We start from the raw sequence: 19,350 nt of genomic DNA, 5'->3' as shown, positions 1-19,350 counted from the left end.
CATGAGCCCAATATTATACCTTTATACACCTTCAAATTCATACCAACTTCTTTGGTGTTCAAAGAAAATGCTCCCTTTTGAAAAGTTCTTTAATGTTGAGGAAGCAATAAAATTCGTAGAGTACTTAAAAGAAAAGTACCCAAACTCACTGTCATCCTGTTGATGCCTACTCATAGTGACCCATAGGACAGGGTAGAAGTATTCCTGTGTGATTCCGAGACTATAAATCTTCACAGAAATAGAAAGTCTCATCTATCTCCCACAGAACCAGTGATAGTTTCAAACTGATGACCTTTCAGTTAGGAACCTAACCCTTAACCACAACACCAACAAGGCTCTTAGGCAGAGTACTCAAAAACACACAAACTTACTACCATGGAGTTAATGCTGATTTATAGCCATTTATAGGACAGGGTAGAACTGCCCCTGTGAGTTTCCAAGCTCTGTGTTGGAGTAGAAATCCCCATGTTTCTCTTTAGAAGCTGCTGTTGGTTTCAAACTAGTGACCTTGTGGATCAAAGCCCAACATGGAACCACTATACCCCCAAGGCTCACTTGGAGTACTAGCTCCATTTAAATTCCAAAGCAGTAGTGAATACCTGTAAATTTGGCCCTGATTGGAAATACAGTCTTTCTTTTATGTTATTAAGATCCTGCCAGAGCAAGTGGATTTTGAACCTAAACCCTTCAGAATTATTTAAAAAGCAGAATAGACACAAACATACCCAAGAAACACCTGGAACTCCTGGAGCTACCCACAAGGAAGGATTTCTTTGCTATAGAGCCACACCTTGGCTTCCAGAGTCTTGAACTGTGAGAAAATCCATTTCTGTTCCTAAAAGCTACCCACTGTGATATCTTGTGATATTGCACCACTGAATAACTAAGATAGTACTCCTGTATGATCTTTTTGTGTACACATGCTTATTCTTAAGGTAGGTCAGACATCGGGATTCCTTGTCTAAATTTAGTTCAAAATTAACTTTATTTACTAATAGAAATTTATTTTTTGAATCTAAAGAAATTTTTTTGGTCACAGTTGAATCTTAATGTGTTTCCCTCCCCAACTTTTAACTTAGCGAGCTAAACATCAGTTGTTATCTGTGGTCCTGTTCATCCAGAGGCATGCCAGAGCAGTTTGGGCACTGATATTTCAAGACTCCTCACTCACTCTTGAAGCCTGCTTTCCTAAGCCAGGCTTTTAGCGCAGCGTTGTTCTCCCCACCACTTCTTCCCTTTATGCATTTTTAAATTTAATGGCCACAAGTAAAGCATAAAGTTGGAGGAGTAAAGAAGAATCCAGATGTTATTTGGTTTTCTACCTCGATGCTAACCTTGGTCAGATCATCTAGTCCTTCATCAGCTGGTTGCTTGAGGACTGTTGCAGGTGGGGTGGGGAGGAGACAGAACTTGCTGTGGCAGTTCTTGAATGCTTTCCTGTTCCTCAGAGAAGATTTCAGCACAGGAATGAGAGCAGCTCTTGGACCTCGTTATACTCAATTTGTTTTTAATGTTTTGGGAGGGGAGTGGGGGAAACTCCTAAAATTAGCTTTTTCTATGGAGGGGGGAGTCTTATGTATATTGTATATGGATAATTAGCTTTAAAAAATAAATCTATAGAGAAAGTCAATCATTGACATTCAAGGGTAGCTTTAGTACAATGGGAGGGCTTCAAAAAGTTCACAGGAAAATTCTGTTGTTTTCATCCCATTTCTCTGTAGAATTTTTGAACCTCCTCATAATTGTTGTTGTTTGTAGATTACCAGGCTTTGAAAACCTAGTTTGTCTTTGTTTGGAAGTTCTCTGGAACCTGTGGGAGCATCATAGCAACGTACATACCTGTCCCATCCCAACCAAAGCAGCTCCATAGAGATAAGAGAATCAATTGAGGTTTTAATTGATTATTTAAGTAAAGGTACCATTTATCTTGTGATTTTCCAATATTTAATATGGAATATTTTGCTACTGATTGGCCTCATAGACACTTGGTGACTATTTTCACCCCTGGCCAATAAGAAAACATAATCATTCTGAGCAGCACATGTAGGCGTCAGTTTTTTAAAGCAAGTCAAGTGCTAGAGAAAGCTTAAGCGTTTTCTTTCTACATTTCTTCAATGGTCTTCACTATGCAAATTTAATTATTTTTGCTTTATGAATGAAAGTAATGTATGTATCTTATTAGAGGTCATTTCTATTATGACTCTTTGCTGAGAGCCCTGTGTACTTTCTGTTGTGGTTTTGGATATGTATGTTTTTACACATTTTTATAAGAAAATGTTTAATGATAAAAAGTTATGCACTGTTTGGAAAGAGTGAAATTGCCACATAGGGATCACTGCCCCAACTAGCAGTTTGTTTCCTCTTTTAGATTGCAGTGCTGTATTTAACCCAGGCTTGTGACTGTTTGTGTTTACAGGATCGCCCACGGACCTTTGACATGCACTCCCTGGAGAGCTCACTCATCGACATCATGAGAGCTGAAAACGATTCGATTAAAGGTCGGTTTAGAAATGGAATACTTTGATTTTAATAGCGAACTATAGGTGTATTATCTTTGTAATAAATCTGCTGAGCAGTATGGCAAATATGGCTTGGCACTGAGGATCCCATAAGTTCCATCCACTTTACGCATGGCTCTCTTTTTGTTAAATCATCATACATATTTGATGGACAGCCACAGCTGGCCCATCTCAGTGCCAGTCAAACGTACCACAGGGGAGTACTCATTGTTCAGGGGTTAGGGCAGTGGTTCTCCACCTTCTTAATGCTTCAACCCTTTCATACAGTTCCCCATGTTGTGGTGACCCCCCAACCATAACATTATTTTCATTGCTTTATAACTGTAATTTTGCTACTGTTATGAATTGGGCGACCCCTGTGAAAGGGTTGTTCGACCCCCAAATGGGTCTTGACTCACAGGTTGAAAACCACTAGATTAGGGGAAACAATTAGCTGGAAAAACATGGTCTGTATCCTCTCTTTTGGTATCTTTGTGTCCCACGAGAGTGACTATACAGTAGGAAGAGTTCAAATATTGATAGTTTTGGTTTTTTGCCTATGACAAAAAGTTAAAAATGAAGCTTTAAAATTTCTGAAATGTTATCTATGTTCTCCTACTTGGATTCTGATATAAATTCTGTTACTAACTAGGTACGTATGTTATTCTCAGTAAGATATTCAATGTGATTAAGCCCAGTTCCTCACCTTTATACTAAAGGGTTTGGAACAACTCAGGCAGCTTAAAAAATAAAATACAGATGCCTGGCACCACTTCATGTCTAGGCTTGGGATCTTATTTTCTATGCCTCGAGTAATTTTAAGGTACAGCCAGGGTTTGGAATTACCAGCCTCACTATACTCTAAAGGCCCATCCAGCTCAGTCATCCTATAATTTCATGATAACTACCCCACAAAACCAAGTTTTTTTCTTCACAAAAATTCTAGCTGAATAGGGAACAGACTTTTCGCTGTTTTTTCTCAATGAAATTGGAATGTTTGGTATATTTGGTCATCCTACTTAAGTCTGTGTGTTCATCATTTGTTTGTTTATTTGTGAAAGGTTTGTGAGCCTGCTTTGTGCCCAATAGTAGAGATTTACACTGCGACCCCAAACGGCAAGGCCGTCTGCACTTCAAGTCATGGCCAGCCCAGCTGAGCTTATGTTTGGTTTATCATCCTACTAATGCAGTAAATCTAAGGTGTTTGTCTACAGACCAATAGTGTTGCAGGGGGACTGGGGGGGATTTTCTTTTAATTGTGAATTGGGTGAAGGCTTACAGAGGAGATCCTCAGTTTTACATTCAAGAACTAATACACATCTTGGTTCAATTTACCCAGTACAATCCCTTCAATGTACCATCACAGTCTACTTCCTCTTAGTATTTCCTGGGTCCATCCCTTCTCCTTGTCTAACCCTCTGTATTTTGTCCTTGGGCAAACGCTGCCCCTTTGGTCTTAAGTGGTTGATTATTCTAGCATGGAAGTGAGTTCAGCTGGTGACCAAAGGCTATAATGCTGGCAGTCTCTATCCAGCTGGTAAACTTGGTTTCCTTTCTGATTTTGAATTTTGTTTCACATTTTTTCTCCCATTCTATCCAGAACCTTCTAACGTAATTCTTTTAGAGCAGTTGGTAGTGGTAAAAAAAAATTTTTTAAATCATTCTATTGGGGGCTCGTACAACTCCTATCACAATCCACACATACGTCCATTGTGTCAAGTGTGGTAAAAATTTTAATGAGAATTTTTAAGGGTCTGGAGAAATGGAAAATAAATTGTGAAAAATATCACTCATCTAAAATAGTATGTCTTCACAGTAGTTTAAAGGCCTTTACTGAATTCCTCATGGAATGCTGACGGACAGCCCAAAACTAGATGTATGCTCCATTTCTTACAAGCATCTGTCATTCATTAGGAAAGATGATATTCAACTCAGAATTGGCTTTATTTCTGCCACTTCTTTGCATTCTGACCTGGAGTAGTCATTCAGCCTCTTTGGTCTTTTGTTTTTTCATCAGCAGGAGGAGAGTCCAAGGTCCTTTCTATCATCAGAAAACATTACCCACACTCTTAAAAAGCAGCTAAAGGAGAAATCTGAGTAAGACCCATAGATTGTACCATTGCCAGTTTCCTGACTTTGTAATATAGTGTACAGTGTTTTCATCAAGGGATCCAGGTGAAGGCTGTACAGGGATCTCTCTGTACTACTTGCCGTGAATCCATAATTAGTTCAAAATAAAAGTGAAGTCCAAGAAAAAGTAGCTAAAAACAGTTGTTTAATATTCACGTATTTATTCCTTCTACAGTCATTTTTTTAAATTATTTTATTGGGAGGCTCATACAGTTCTTATCACAATCCATGCATACATCCATTGTGCCAAGCACATATGTACATTCACTGCCCTCATCCTCAAAACATTTGCCTTCTACTCTAGCCCCTGATATCAGCTGCCCATTTCCCCCTCCCTCCCCACTCCCCCCTCCCTCAAGAACCCTCCATAATTCACAAATCATTATTGTTTTGTCATAAGTTATGCTGTCCGACGTCTCCCTCCGCCCTCTTCTCTGCTGTCCATCCCCCAGGGAGGAGGCCATACGTAGATTCTTGTAACCGGTTCCCCCTTTCTACCCCACAATTCCTCCACCCTCCAGGCCTCACCCCTCTCACCACTGATCCTGAAGGAGTCATCTGTCCTGGATTCCCTGTGTTTCCAGTCTACAGTCAATTTTAAAGAGCTGTCTATGTACTAGATACTAAGGATAATGAATAAATAGAGCTCATTTTTCCTTAATGCTTATGGTTTTTATCAGAGAAAACAGTCTAGAAACAGCAGCAGGTATAATGAAGAGTTTGCTATTTGATTCTTCTAAGACACAACCCTTTAACTAACACTTAGGTTAAGTGTAATTGTTTATACACATTCTTCCAAAAGGCCTATCAGTAGGATTCCCCTGATTTATCAAGACATCTCTCAGGTTAATTTTTTCCTTTTCTTGTTTACTAAATAGATTTTTTGTGTTGGCTTTTGTCGTCATGCTGTGCTCACTTAAATTTTGTCTTGCCAATTTTCACCTAATTATGTTTCTTTTAGTTAGTTTTGTAGCTCAGAAAGCCAAACTCCTTGCCATGGAGTCAGTGCCAACTCATGGCGACTCTTCTGTGGGTTTCTGAGACTGTACCTGATTCTAGGAGTAGAAAGTCCAGCAGCGCCATGAGTTGCTGGTGGTTTTGAAACAACAACCACACAGATCAAAGCCCAATGTGAAACCCTTTTATAAAGGTAATCAAAAGTTAAATCATATGACAGAAATATTAGATCTGAGTTACCTTGTGTGAGAACATAAAGGCTATATAAAATTGTGATTAATGAAAGACAACATAACAGAATGGAACATGAGTTTTGGAATTATATAGGCCTGGATTCAAAAAGGTAGAGCCCTGGTGGGGCAGTGGGTCACTGATGGAAAGATTGGCCACTTGAACCTACCATCTTTTTCTGGGGAAAAGATGAACCACTCTGCCCCCCCCCAAAACAAACAAACAAACAAACAAAAACCCTATGGAGTCTCAAACCTTCTGGATCAGTTCTACTCTGTCCTTTAGGGTGACTACGAGTTGGAATTGACTTGAGGGCCACAGGTAGTAAGTGGGATTCAAAAGTCTACTCAGCAGTGTGAAGATTGAATGATGTGTCTATAGAATTCAACACAGTGCCTTGCTCATAGTAGGCACTCAATTAAAAGGTATGCAATGTGTTATTGTTCAACAGCTATAGGTTGTTTCATCCTTATCACGAGAAAGGCAGTTTCAAATGAGCTGTTTATATTGAAATGTCAAAGTAACTTAAACTCAATGACTCTTGTGTGTTTTTTTCCTTCGAAGACCAATAAAGAATTCACAAATGAGTAAATGAGTGCATGGTCCTAACATGCAAGATCATAGTTACACCATGATTATTAATTTATATCACCATAGACAATCACTACCAAAAATATAGCTTTGCTCAGGGGAATACTTCGTTTCTTATTAACTTCCTTCTGATTTTGATAGCTGTTTTTCGAAACAGGGCTTCTATCGTAAACTTTTGTGATAATAAAAGTTGAGCCCCTGAAAAACAGCACATTTTGAAGTAAATATCTAAATCTGCCTATTCATTTTGAAAATGAGTAAGTAACCTCCCCATGGGCTCTTTTATCCCCCTAGGAACAGAAAACGAGCACTAATTCTGTGACTGGTGGTGATCAGTATGCTGTTAGCTGCTATCCAGTCTCGGTTCAACTCAAAGCCCCCATGACAGAGGGGAACCTACTGCATAGGGTTTTCCCATTGGCACAGTGGTTCCAGCTCATAGCTGCCAACCGAAAGACCAGTGGTTCAGACTCACCATCCATAAAGATTACAGTATTCAAAACCCTATGGGGCAGTTCTCTGTCCTCTAAAGTCCCTCTAAGTTTGGAATCCACTTGACAGTAGTTAGGTTTGGTTTGGGTTCATCTTGTAGGAGGAGAGCACCAGTTCTTTCTCGCTCGGAGCCACCGGGGTGGATTTAACTGTTAACCTTTAACTGTTAGCTGCTAAGCACTTGACCGCTGCGCCACCAGGGCTCCTTTATAGAACAATATTCCTTTTTGAAGAAAAGGTATAAAACATTCAATGAAAAGGATTCATATGAGAATTTTTTAAAGGCTCTGTCACATGAAGGCAAATTTTACATTTGACTATGCTTTTGTAATAAAAATTTTTGTATTAATATATATATTCTGAGTGACTCCATTTACAGTTTTATTTGCTGTTTCTCAAAGATAGGCAGTTTGTGTGTGGGCATGTTTAAATAGAGGTTTAATATTAGTCTAAGGATTATATAGTGAATGAATTTATGTGGTTATATTATCAATTTTTTATAATTAAAAAATCCCCCTAAATGTTATGGAATCTAAATTTTTCCTTTTGCCATCATATCTTAATATGTTTAAGAATCTTCAAATACTTTTTACATTTCTTAACAAATAAATATGTTGTTGATTCCAACCAGTTGGTTGGAAACCTACCATTTAAAATAAACAAAAATCAAATGCTCAAATGATTACTTAGCTCTCATTTCAAAATTTATATTAGTCTTTTCATGGTTTATTTTTTTAAATGTTTTCTGAGAATGCTGACTGTTGTCCTTTCTTCATGTCCAGGGGTGTAACTCTATGAGGCGGAAAAGGGTGCTCTCCACATCTTATCTCCATGTTCTTTCTCTGGTCAGCTCTCTCGTCTGCCTGTTATTTTTACCCATGTGATTGCGTAGTGCCTTCTCCGCAACCACCAGCCAGTGACAATCTGCAGAAGCTCTTCCCCAGAGACCCATTTCATTTTCTTTCCCTCACCCCAGGCTCATAAGCTCAGAACCTAAGCTAGAGACCGACTTTGAATTTCCATCTCCCAGGTGGCGGCTTGTACACAGCTGCAAAATTATTAGGCTTATGAAGTATTTTCTTCACCTGGGCAGAAAGATCTCCTTTTATTGTTGTAGATACCAAGATGATTATTTGGGGAATATTGTATCTTACTGGTTTTTTTTATCCTGGCCTGTGAAATTGGTACTTACTGCTTCGAAGCACAGCAGCATAAAATAGATTAAAACCACATGCGAGGACATCTGTTTCCAGCCTGCTGAAGCACAGGCTGGCCACAGTCAGAGGGCCACAGAGCTGTTATAGTCAGTTGGTAGTAAGACAGACCTCTGAAAATTCAAAAGCTTGTTCTTTTTTCTTCTCTGCATGTGAATGAAATAAAGGAATTAGATAGAAACCAAGAAGCAGTAATTTATGGATGGAAGGAGAGAGGAAGAATAAAGAGAGAGAGTGAGAAAAAGGGCTTGCTGGCAAATGTCAGATGGAGTTAGAACAATCTACAGTTTCATAATAGTGGTTGAGTGTTTTAGACCCTATATATATGAAAACAATTTAATCTCCAACTTGTTTCATTCCATAGAAAGCCAAAGTGGGACAGTAAAATTACCCAGTGAACAAAGGCATTTATAAATTGTCAAAATATTATGTTCTGCAGATATTAATTAACTAAATGTGAGTCAGAATATCATATCTCACCCCCCCCCTCCCCGAGTATTGTGAAAATGGAATCTTTTTCTCTTAATATAGTGGTAGGATGTGTCTTGCTTTCAATTTTTGAGCTCAACATATCCATCATCACAGTCCCTCCAAGTTTTCAGGCATTTCAAGTACTTCATTGTAATGGGAGCAATAGTTATTGCATTGAGTGCCCATCGTTTCCATACCCCGTGGTGCCCCAGCAGCCTATTGCATATGTTGTGTGTGGACTGGGAGCACTGCTGCCTCCCTTGCTTCATGCATTCGTCTAATGCAGCGACTTCAAGAACTATTCATTCATCTGTTCTCAAAATGCTCTTCTAAATTCTTTGCTGGCTGAAGGTGTATGTGACCTTGCCTTTTCAAAATATTTTGTGAACACGTTAAATTTGGGGTCCCACTCGCACCCTGCCACACGCTCACTAGTTTTCATTACTGTGAATTTGTTTGAAAGAAATGCTGAAATGAGTGGGCAAGTGATGATTCCATCTGTGCCTCTTTTCTTTGTTGCTAAGCAAAAGAATTTATAATAGCTTGTATAGAACAAAATGCACATGATTTGAAAGTTTAGTACACAAAGCCTGTGTATTAGAAGTTAATTTTATGAATTAATTTCATATAAGAGTTTCTTAATGTCATTATGAGAGTGATACTGGGATAATTATTTAAATTCTGTGTATTTACAGTAGAGTGAGAATGAACCTAGTGGCATATAAGTAATATATGTTTAAAATATATATAAAATAAACAGCAGTCAGGAAGCTGTAACTTTTTCTTTAATACACTCACATTCCTATATTCCGAATTGTAGCCACAGGTTCTTTACTTTAGAGAACAGATGTTATATACTGATACAGATGTTTTAGAACCGATAAATATTGTATTCGGCAAGATTCTGGCTTTATATAGCCTGAAAGCTCTAGAAATCATTTGTGAGAGTTACTGAAAATAGGACTTAATTTTATGTCATCACGTTTTAGATCTGAAATTGTTTGGAAACAGGTAAGATATTTTTAAATGAAAGAAACATCCTAAAATAGCTTCTGTTGCTATAAAATTAGAACATATATTTAAAATTGTGTTTGGGTATGGGTAGCCCTTCTTACAATATTTAGCCCTTTTTTCCAGTTAAATTGCTTTGCCTTTGGCATTTTGAGAAAGCACTTGTGTACCTAACTCTCGGCACACCCCAGTTTCTTTACAGGATGGACAATTTTCCGTAAGGGCCATTTACTGGGGCATGGCATAAGGTACCATAAAGAAGAAATGGATAATGCAAACTAGCTAATTTTACTTGGGGGCATAATCAAATTTCTTCTCCCCAGTAAATGACTATTATGTGGTGGTATTGACTGTCTTCTGGCTGATTGCTGGATCTTTGAGTATTACCAGTCTGCCCTTAGGATTCAGAGCCAGCCAGGCAGCTGCACCCTGCCAGGCAGGAGGAGCTTACCAGAATCTGGTGGTTCCTGCTGGCTCTGTTTGGATGATACCAAGCAATTCAAAGCTGCATACAAGGGGTGGGGTGTGTGTGTGGAGTAGCTGAGGTGTCTCAAGAGCGGAAAGTTACCTTCCTTCTGGAAGCTTCATGAATAATGGAGTAAAGTACACAGCTAAGAATATCGTGACGAGTGGGTTACAGTGAACTGTAGGTGTGGCTGTTTAGAAACTGGGCGAGTGTCTCCTCCCCCTGTTCTCCGCCTTCCCAGACTGCCAAGGTGGAACATCCTGAACAGTCTTTCCTCCTTTGCGAACTGTGCTTAGTGATGCTGAATGGTGGGACCTGGGCTTCTGTGCAGAGGTAACTTCTTGTGTGAGGATGAAAGGCAAAGGCAAAGGATTGTGGCATGATGGTCTTTGTATTCCTGGCACAAAGTGTAGCCGTAATTTAGAACCGATGTTGTCTTTCTGCTTTGCTTTTGGTCAGAATTGGTTGGAGTCCTTCCTGCCAGCCCTGTTTAGGCAGAACTTGAAAATGTTAATCATTCAGATTAGGGCTCTGGTTGATGGTTGTTGCTTTTTGTTTGTTTTAAGGAAGGGCAAGGGAGAGAAAGGACAGGAATACCTAGAAGGAAAAACAGCAGGGTGGTTTTGATGGGAGCATAGGCTTAGGTTGAAACTTTATTTCTGCCCTCTGAACTAGTAGTTGCTCAGCTCTGTTTACATAGCATGCTCTCCAGCTTCCTCACACTCATGAGGGACTACTTGATGCTCATTTTTATTGGTACTCAAAATCATGTCCCCAGTTGTCCCCAAGGGATAATTTATCTTATGCCACCCATGATGTTGTTTCCCTAAAAGCGGTCACTTTAACTTAATGCTGAAGGCTGAGCACAGAATCTTCTTTTGAGCCCATAGAAATTGTAAAACTTGGTTATACCTCTGCTTTTACCTGGGCATGAGGCAAGAGTGGGGGTAGAGGGCATAGGGGAGGGAAGGGAAAGGATTGGAATTATGGGATTAGTAGGTTAAAACTCCTAAACATTTCTTTGAAAGATTCTTAAAATGTTCTTTTCAGTTGTATTAAGACTTGCTTGCTTTATGGCTGTGAAGACTTAATTTTGTTTGGATACGGATTCAGGGGAGAGGTTGTTAAGGCATGCACGCAAATCTCACGCTGTCCAGTCAATTCCAACTCATAGGACAGAGAAGAACAGCCCCCATGGGTTTCCACGGGTATAAATCTTTACAAGAGCAGAAATATTCACCATTCTCAAGAAGAACTGGCTGGTGGTTTTGAACTGCTGACCTTGTGGTTAACAGCCCAATGTGAAACCCACTATGCCACCAGGGCTCCATAAGAATACACAAGATGTAGTAATTGGACATCTAGACATAAATCAGAGATCTGGATTTAGACCAGCAATCAGGTAACAAATTAGCAAGGACTTGCCTTTGCAGTGTGGAAAGTATCCATTTTACAGTGTGACAAGAGAAAACTCTTACTAGTCTTCATTTGGAAATGAAATTGGAATGACATTTAAATAGTATGGTTTTCGATGACGAATATTAGGATCCTCCTCTGAAAGAACGAGAGGAGGCTCAGAACATTTCAGAGATCTATTTCCCACATGTTCTGCATCCCAATTAATATATTATGCACCTTTTGATAATGTCAGTTCCCTTTGCTTGTTTGTCTTTTTCTCTTCTGTGTTACTGTCAAATTCCAGAGGTGACTTTAGCAATCTCATTTTCTCACTGCTCCCAAGACAGCTGTATGCACTAATAGAGGCTTAGTAAATGTCCCTTTGGTGATGAAGTATAAAATAGGGAGTTGTCTTTGAAAGTTTGAAGGCTTTCCTTGATCCGGTTGCATAACCCTATCCTCTGTTTGCTGACTGCAGGGGAAGGGGAAGCAACGCCACCTGATTCATAGCTGCCATAAAAAAGGTCCAAGATGGTCTTTGCATGCAATTTAGCAACAGGAAGGAAGAAGTTGCACAGTTTACCACAAAATTATTACTTCCTGATATGCATGGAATTTCTACCTGAACATTATATACAATTGCTTCATTTGTTAGCGTATTATGCCTGATTCATGAAAAGAGGGACAAAAGAGAAATGTGCTGCTGGTCAGCAGTTCAAATGAGTATTTTGTAACTAGTTCTAATCTGGTTACACTTTTCATAAGAAACTGAGTTGGCTGGGCTGCCTCCCAACATCACTGTTCAGTTCAATAGTCTGGCCTCTCAATTCAGTCCCATGCCAATACACGGAGTTCTGAAAGCAAGGCTTTGTTTACTTCCACCTATTACCTGGTAACCAGTCAATTAAGAACATTGGTGGAACTCTGGAGGTAAGGTGGTTATATAATCTCTTTGGAATCCAGTTGGGTCTGCCAGTTGGGAAAGAAGAGGAAAATTCAACCAATTAGGAGACTTTTCATTCTTGAAAAGCTAGTAATAAAGGGCACATCTGTAATTCTGAAGAGCAGCCATGAATCGTTGAGACATAAAGAGGTTACAAAACCACTCTAACTTCTACTGACCTAGAGTGTTTCCTGTAATATATTCTGAACCATAAATGTCTGGCAGGGCTGATTAAATGTTGTGTCATGTGGCGTTGACTTTGACCTGTAGCCCCCAGTGTGACAGAGTAGAACTGGCCCATGGGGTTTTCAAGACTTTACTGTAGAAGGTCACCAGGTCTTTTCTCAAGCTACCTTCCTTCTGGTTAGCAGCTAAGCACATAACCATTGACCGCCAGTGCTCCTTCAGTTGCTTGAAAAGGCACTTGATTGCTGTATAATGAGCTTACTATACTGCCACCTGTTTGGGGGCGTTGAATCTTAAATCACAGTGACCCATATGAGTAGAACTGTGCTCTGTAAGTTTTCTGTGGTCAGTTTTTTCAAAAGTAATTCACCAGGTCTTTCTTTTGAGGCTCCAGTAGGGTTGGGCTCCAGCCTCCAACCTGTCAAACAATTCAGATACCTATTGAGTGTGTTAGCATTCATACCACCCTGGGACTCTTAGCACACCATAGACTTTCCCAAATGTTAAGAAATGAAAGCAAGAGAAGCCTTTAGACTTGTGTTCCACCTGACTCTGTCACTGGAAGATATGTGGTGGCAGGCTGGCCATGTTTTTCTTTACCACAGTTTCTCACTTGTAACCTGAGGGTACATTTCACGATTTTTAAATTGTTCTATAGAATATCTCCGGGCATTCACATTCCTAAATGACAAAATTGAAAGTCTTTCTAGTTTAATGACTGAATGTAGTACATGAATACCATGTGAGTCGGAGTGTGACAGTATTTAGTAATGAATACTTTGTAAAGGGGAAATGACTAGAGCACAATCATATTTAGTCAGTCGAGTGAAGGTTTGACTTCTAGAATGCATCTTTCCTTTGCTAGGTCGGCCAAGAAGCAGTTGTTTAAACATGGCCTTGCGAAATGTTTCGGTCCTCACTGTGGACTCTGGGCCTCTTCAGCCTTGAGATTTCTTGGAAGGGGCCTGTGACTCCTTTAGTGACCAAGCATTCCAGTTAGATGAGAGAAATGTCACTTACTATGCATGATTATCTTCCAAAAATATGTGGATGCTGAGGTCATGTAATTAAAATACATGTGAAGGTTATTGCTGAAACCACAGTAGCCTTTTGTTATTAAGCTTATGTTGTTTGATCCTTGTTCTTGAGTGGGAGTATATGGAATATGCAGTTATGATGGAGTGAACCTCTAATTTGGGGGCATCCAGAACCATCTTTTTGCCCTTTTCAGGCAGGGCAAGGAAGGTGGGCTGATAGGTTTCACCCTGCATCATGCCAGGGGCAAGGGCAGCTAATGGAGTTGGGTAACGTGGCAGCACTTGTTAGGAAGGAGAAACAGGTACTGCTGCCATCCCTAAGCCTTGGTGGCGTGTAAGGATCTTCCATTTAGGCTTCCTCTCGTGCAGCCAGCCCTTGGAGAGGTTGCAGGGTTAGGACCAGACCACGGCAATAAAGCGAGTCACACACCTTTTTTGTTGTTGTTCTTTCTCAGTGCATGTAAATTTTAAGTCTGCACTATCCTACTGTCTATTAAGTACACAATACCATTTTGTGAGCGTGACCGGAAGTGAGCACGTGCTGTAGGAAAAGTGGAGTTGAGAGCCCTGCTCCACACAGTGTGCCACGAACCTTCCATTTGTCACAAAGGCAGTATCTGTACAGCACATTGGAATGAAGCACCCTCACTCAAATCAGGCATGCCTGTATTCCATTTCCATTAACACCTGCATTTATTCCATCTATCAAGCAGTTGCAGACCGAAGAATACATTTGGTGATGGTGGTTAAATGAGGTCTTTGATGTGGTCTTTTTACCCAGGTTTTGTTTTTGTTTTTTTAAATGTGTAGGAGCTCTTTTTCCCTTACTACTCTGAGGAATTGTTACTTTTGCCTCCTTCTTTGGAGAAGCCACTTGGAAAAGCTTCCCAGGGTGCTTTCTACCTCAGATGGTGCTTGTGTCCAGCAAAGACGCCCCTCTGTTGTCCTTTTACACAAGACCTGTGAGTGGATTGACTTCCCATTGGCTTATAATGGCTGGGTGGGCCATAATCTTGCAAGGAATTGGTCAATTTGCTATTCAAATAATGGCTTGAAAAATTCACCATCTTAAAATTGTGGTGCACTAAGAGGATTGATTGGTTTGTGGTCCGTCTGGCCAGTCCAGGCCTTGAAATTAACAAGGAGTTTGCTTATATAAGTGGCCAGCCCCACCTAGTTCTTCAAAGAGAGATAGAAGATGTGAGGTGAGAACGTCAAGACTACAAGAGCCTGGAGCACATTATTTCAGACCTGGGGTTTTTGTGAGGAGCAGTCTAAAAGAATAGGTCAAGAGCTGGAACACTACAGTGAGAGTTCTGGCAAGGGCCCCATTGGCAGAGAGCTAGCCGTGAGAGGTCTGGAAGAGGAGCCCAGCAGCAGAGCCAGTGGTGACAGCAGAAAGCTGCTGCAAGGGGGGCAGGTAGCAGCAGAAAGGCCACCACTGGGGAAGCCTGGGGCAGAGGGACCAGCCATTCAGAGCTGAGAAATGCAGTTGCAGAGCCAAGAAGGAGTGTAAACAGCAGAGGGAGCTGACTGGATTGGTAGCTGACCTGACTGATAAAGATGATTCTGTCCTGAGTTGTGTGGCCTCTATTGTATCCTATTCTGAGTTATCTCTGTTAAGTGCTGTTTTCAAATTCTTTTAGTATTGCACTGAATTATTGAACCCCACTAAGAAGTAGAGTCTTGTGGAATGGGGTTGAGGAGCAGTTAGTATCAAAAACAGTGAAATTGGAGAGTGGGAGTATGTCTGTCTTGCACCTCATAGGAGCTGGCTTTTGGTTAATCCTGACTCTTAGTCCTCAGGAATTTAGACAGTTCCTTATTCTCCACTACAATGATAGATTGCATTTGTCCCTGTAAAGTAAACCTGGACATGATCCTTAGAGAAGGCTGTCTTAGTAACCAGTTCCAAGAAAAAGGACACTTCCTTCAGAGACCATTTCTATTTTAATTAAACTTTTACATATCAGAGGGATGCAGAGCTTTGTAAAGTCACTCTGCTGGCTGGTATCTAGATGGTCCAGACAGGCTCAGCCTACTGGCATAACAGCTTAGGTATTAATTGTGAGCCTTTCAGGAGGATACCATTTTCATAACTTGAACATATTTTGCCTTTTAAGATGCTTTCGATAGAAAGTAGATGGTCAAATAGCTTAATTTCTATCCAGGAGACTGAGCATAGAATTTGAAATCTGTATTTTATCGCTCTAACCTCTGTAAAATAGATCTTATACCACCTACTTTCCTGTTGAAGAGTCTCTTGTTGGAGTGCAGAGGGCAAAATAGAATCCCTGAAAGCACTTTGCCAAGCGGACTTGTTCGCTCCTTTTTCTGGTTCATTGAGTCTGTCTTGGGACCTAAGCTTGTGTGTTAGCCAAGTGATTCCAATGTACTGCTCTGCCTCCCACTTCTACCCTGTACTTTCAGATCAACTTTCTCATTCTCTGCCATTGAATCAATACCAACTCATAGCGACCCTATAGGACAGGTTAGAACTCCTCCTGTGAGTTTCTGAGACTAGCTCTTTATTGAACTCTTTAAGGTAGCTCTTTATGGGACTACATAGCTCCATCTTTCTCCTGCAAAGCAACTGGTAATTTCAAACTGCTGACCTTGCAGATCACAGCTCAACTTGTAAGCACTTTGCCACATGGGCTCCCTTTGAGATCCACTTTAGATGTATGCAAATCCTAAAGCAGTTTGAAATTATTTATACAACAAACATAGATGTAGCATCTACTGTGTGCTGGGCACAATTTTTAGAGTGCTGGCAGATGCTAGGGAGTAAAAGCAAAGACTCCTGGCTTCATGCAGCTTATCTTCCAAATTAGCTGATACCTTCTAAACAGCCTGTTTATTATTTTATTTTAACGTCTAAAAAGTGAAATGATAGCAGAAAATAGTAGCTGGGACTTGTGAGAAGTAGACAAGGTGATATAATAAATAGATCAACAAAAAATTCATGCACACACTTCATTAGGGTTCAGTAAGTCATAAGAATTTACATTAAGTGGTTAGAGTTGATGGATATGTATGCAGAAAACTAGCTATGTGTTAATGATGCTTTGGGGGTTTACGATTTAAGTAATAGTTTTCAAGTGCCCAAGTTGATACAAATGGTTAGGTTCTTGCTTGCTAACCAAAAGGCTGTTCAGATGGTTCCAAGGGAATAAGGCCTGCCTCTGGATAACCATGGTTACAACCAAGAACGCCTTAAGGGGCAGTTCTACTCTGTCCAGTGGAGTTGCTGTAGTAGACTCAGTGTCCAGTAATAACCAGTTTGAAGGGTGATTTCTAATCAGCATAGGAGTAGTATTCTTGAATATATTAGCTATCAGTGAAGAAATCACTCCTAACTCTTTTTGGTTTCTATAGTAAGCCAGTGAAAGATCTTTGATTCTTTTTTTTTAAACATTTTGTTGGGGGCTTATAGATATTATAACAATCCATCAATCAATCATATCGAGTGAACTTGTCCATATGTTGCCATCATCATTTTCAAAACATCTTTCTACTTGAACCCTTTGATGTGAGCTTCTCTTTTTTAAGATGTGTTTCTCTTAGATTGTTTTAATTCCAAAGTTTTTTTGGTCATTTGTCTAGGGTCTCTAGGGATTTAATGTGTGTGTAGTGATTTTCTTTTATACTCATATTAATACAGAAATCCATTTCTCAAAATCATTTTTACCTTGGGGTCAGTTCCAGAATTACTTATGCTTATGTATCAGCTCTTTAAAAATGTGCCTCATAAAACAACACATGCTTTTATCGATCATCTTTGTAAGGTAGAATTTTAATTTACTACCTTAGCTTCTTTTTTTCCCTGAATAGCTCAAATTTTTTCTACCATCAATGGGTCTGTTTTTCCCCACACTTTTCTTTCCATTATGTTCAGTTTTTCTTAAAAAGTAACTTTGACTGATTTCACTTGGACAAAACGGCCTCATTTTCTAAAGCTTAGAAATCTCCATTAATCACCGGTATCACAACATCCTCTTAAGGCAAGTTATCTTGTTGCTCTCTGTCCTCTAAATGTAGCATCCAGAGTGGGAAGGCGGCTGGCAGGGATAAAAATAGCCTTCCTGCTTGCTGGCTTGTTGTTAGCTTTCCTGGCAGTAGGAAATCTTTTGAATTCCTTAATTGGATCAGCTCCTTGCTCCTTTTTTTTTTTTTTAATTCTTCTTTCCTCAAGATGTTCCTTCTGCCTGAAACCCTTAGAAGCTTTTAGATCTTGCCACTTTGCACCTGCTCTGGGTTACAGCCATCGCCACCTTTCCTTTATGGAAGACCCTTCTCAATCAGTAGGAACATATCCTATTTACTTTCTTAGAGATAAATGTTAGTTTTGTCACAGTTACAATCCTTTCTATCATATCACAATTAAAACATTACATTTGAGTGTAAGATACATAAAAAGTATCCTCCTTGGTAACATTGGAAGGGAAAAAACTAAGTTGGGTTTTTCAAGGGTTTTTGGTTTTGTTTTGTTTTTACTTAAAAAAACTAATATAAAATTGCCAGTGTATCTATTATAAAGGTAAAGGATTCAGTGGGTTTTTCTTTTTGTTTTTTCCTTTCTGTCATCTCTCCATCAAAGAATTATATCCTAACAAAGGACATAACGATAAAACTCTCATTCTCTGGAGTTCACTATCCCTCAGATTGCTGCCCCCTCCTCCAGGGTTCCAGTGTGGAACTTGGTTGTCCCAACACAATCTTCCCTCTTCCTTTCTCTCACAAGTGGACAAGTGTAGGTTATCCTTAACTTATAGTCTGAGGGAAGAGGGATGGGAGCAGGAAGGTGGGTTGATCTTAATTGAGCAACTATTGCCTACTCAAGATACTTTTCTGCAAATATTCACTCATGCATTTCTCACAGCAGCCACTTGACATGAATGGACACTTTCTCTTGCTTTCTTATGGTTCTAAGAAGCCAAGTGATTTGACCTAGGTCTCAAGATTTTTGCTTGGGCTGACTCCTCCCTGCCCTTGTCACAGCAGCTGTCATGGCAGACAGGCTACCATTAGCGGCCTCTGCATCCTTCATTCATTCAACAGCTATTTATGGAGCACTTTTCTCTCCTGCAATCTCTGGAGTATGACACTCTGCCTGAAATCCTTAGAAGCTTTTAGATCTTGCCACTTTGCACCTGCTCTGGGTTACAGCCATCGCCACCTTTCCTTTATGGAAGATCCTTCTCAATCAGTCAGAACATATCCTATTTACATTCTTAGAGATAACACTTATCTAGAAGGAGTGATAGCTTAGAAATGGCCAGTTTAAATGGGGTCTAGTAAGTAAAACCAATGTCTTTGTGACATAGAGCGTTATCTAAGCCAGAGGTATTGAGGGCCTTGAGTTAGAGCAGGCTTCCCACAGAATGTGCAATGCCAAAGAGGGAATTGACCTGGGCAAAACATGGTTAAAGAGTCTTGAGTGGTAAAATGGGGGTTGGAAGCAAAGAGAGGGAACAGCATTCCAAATGGAAAAAGTAAGAATTCTGTAAAAGTAAGTAACCAGTCAGGAGTTCTGAAGAACCTGATTAAAAGCAAACAAACTCACTTCCATCAAGTAAATTCTCACTCATAGCAACCTTATAGGACAGGGTAGAACTGCCCCAGTGGCTTTCCAAGACTATAACTCTTTACAGAAGTACAAAGCCTCATTGTTTGTCGGTGAAGCAGCTAGTGGTTTCAAACTGCTGACCCTATGGTTAGTCCA

At 40.0% G+C, this 19,350-nt stretch overlaps 1 protein-coding gene across 4 annotated transcripts in view; it reads left to right on the top strand.

Annotated features, from left to right (window-relative positions):
• The window catches only part of CPEB4 (cytoplasmic polyadenylation element binding protein 4), an 80,809-nt gene that overhangs the window by 25,217 nt on the left and 36,242 nt on the right, over window positions 1-19,350 (top strand). For all 4 annotated transcript variants that reach the window (XM_004696797.2, XM_004696796.2, XM_013005550.2 and 1 more), the window contains exon 2: window positions 2,417-2,498. In XM_004696797.2, the coding sequence (XP_004696854.1) occupies window positions 2,417-2,498 (82 nt within the window). The remainder of the gene's footprint in view (window positions 1-2,416; window positions 2,499-19,350) is intronic.

The sequence above is a fragment of the Echinops telfairi genome, unplaced genomic scaffold (assembly GCF_000313985.2).
Source record: "Echinops telfairi isolate 266 unplaced genomic scaffold, ASM31398v2 ScPeMD7_7469;HRSCAF=8507_0, whole genome shotgun sequence".
NCBI lineage: Eukaryota > Metazoa > Chordata > Mammalia > Afrosoricida > Tenrecidae > Echinops > Echinops telfairi.
This window is presented reverse-complemented; position numbering and strand designations above follow the sequence as displayed.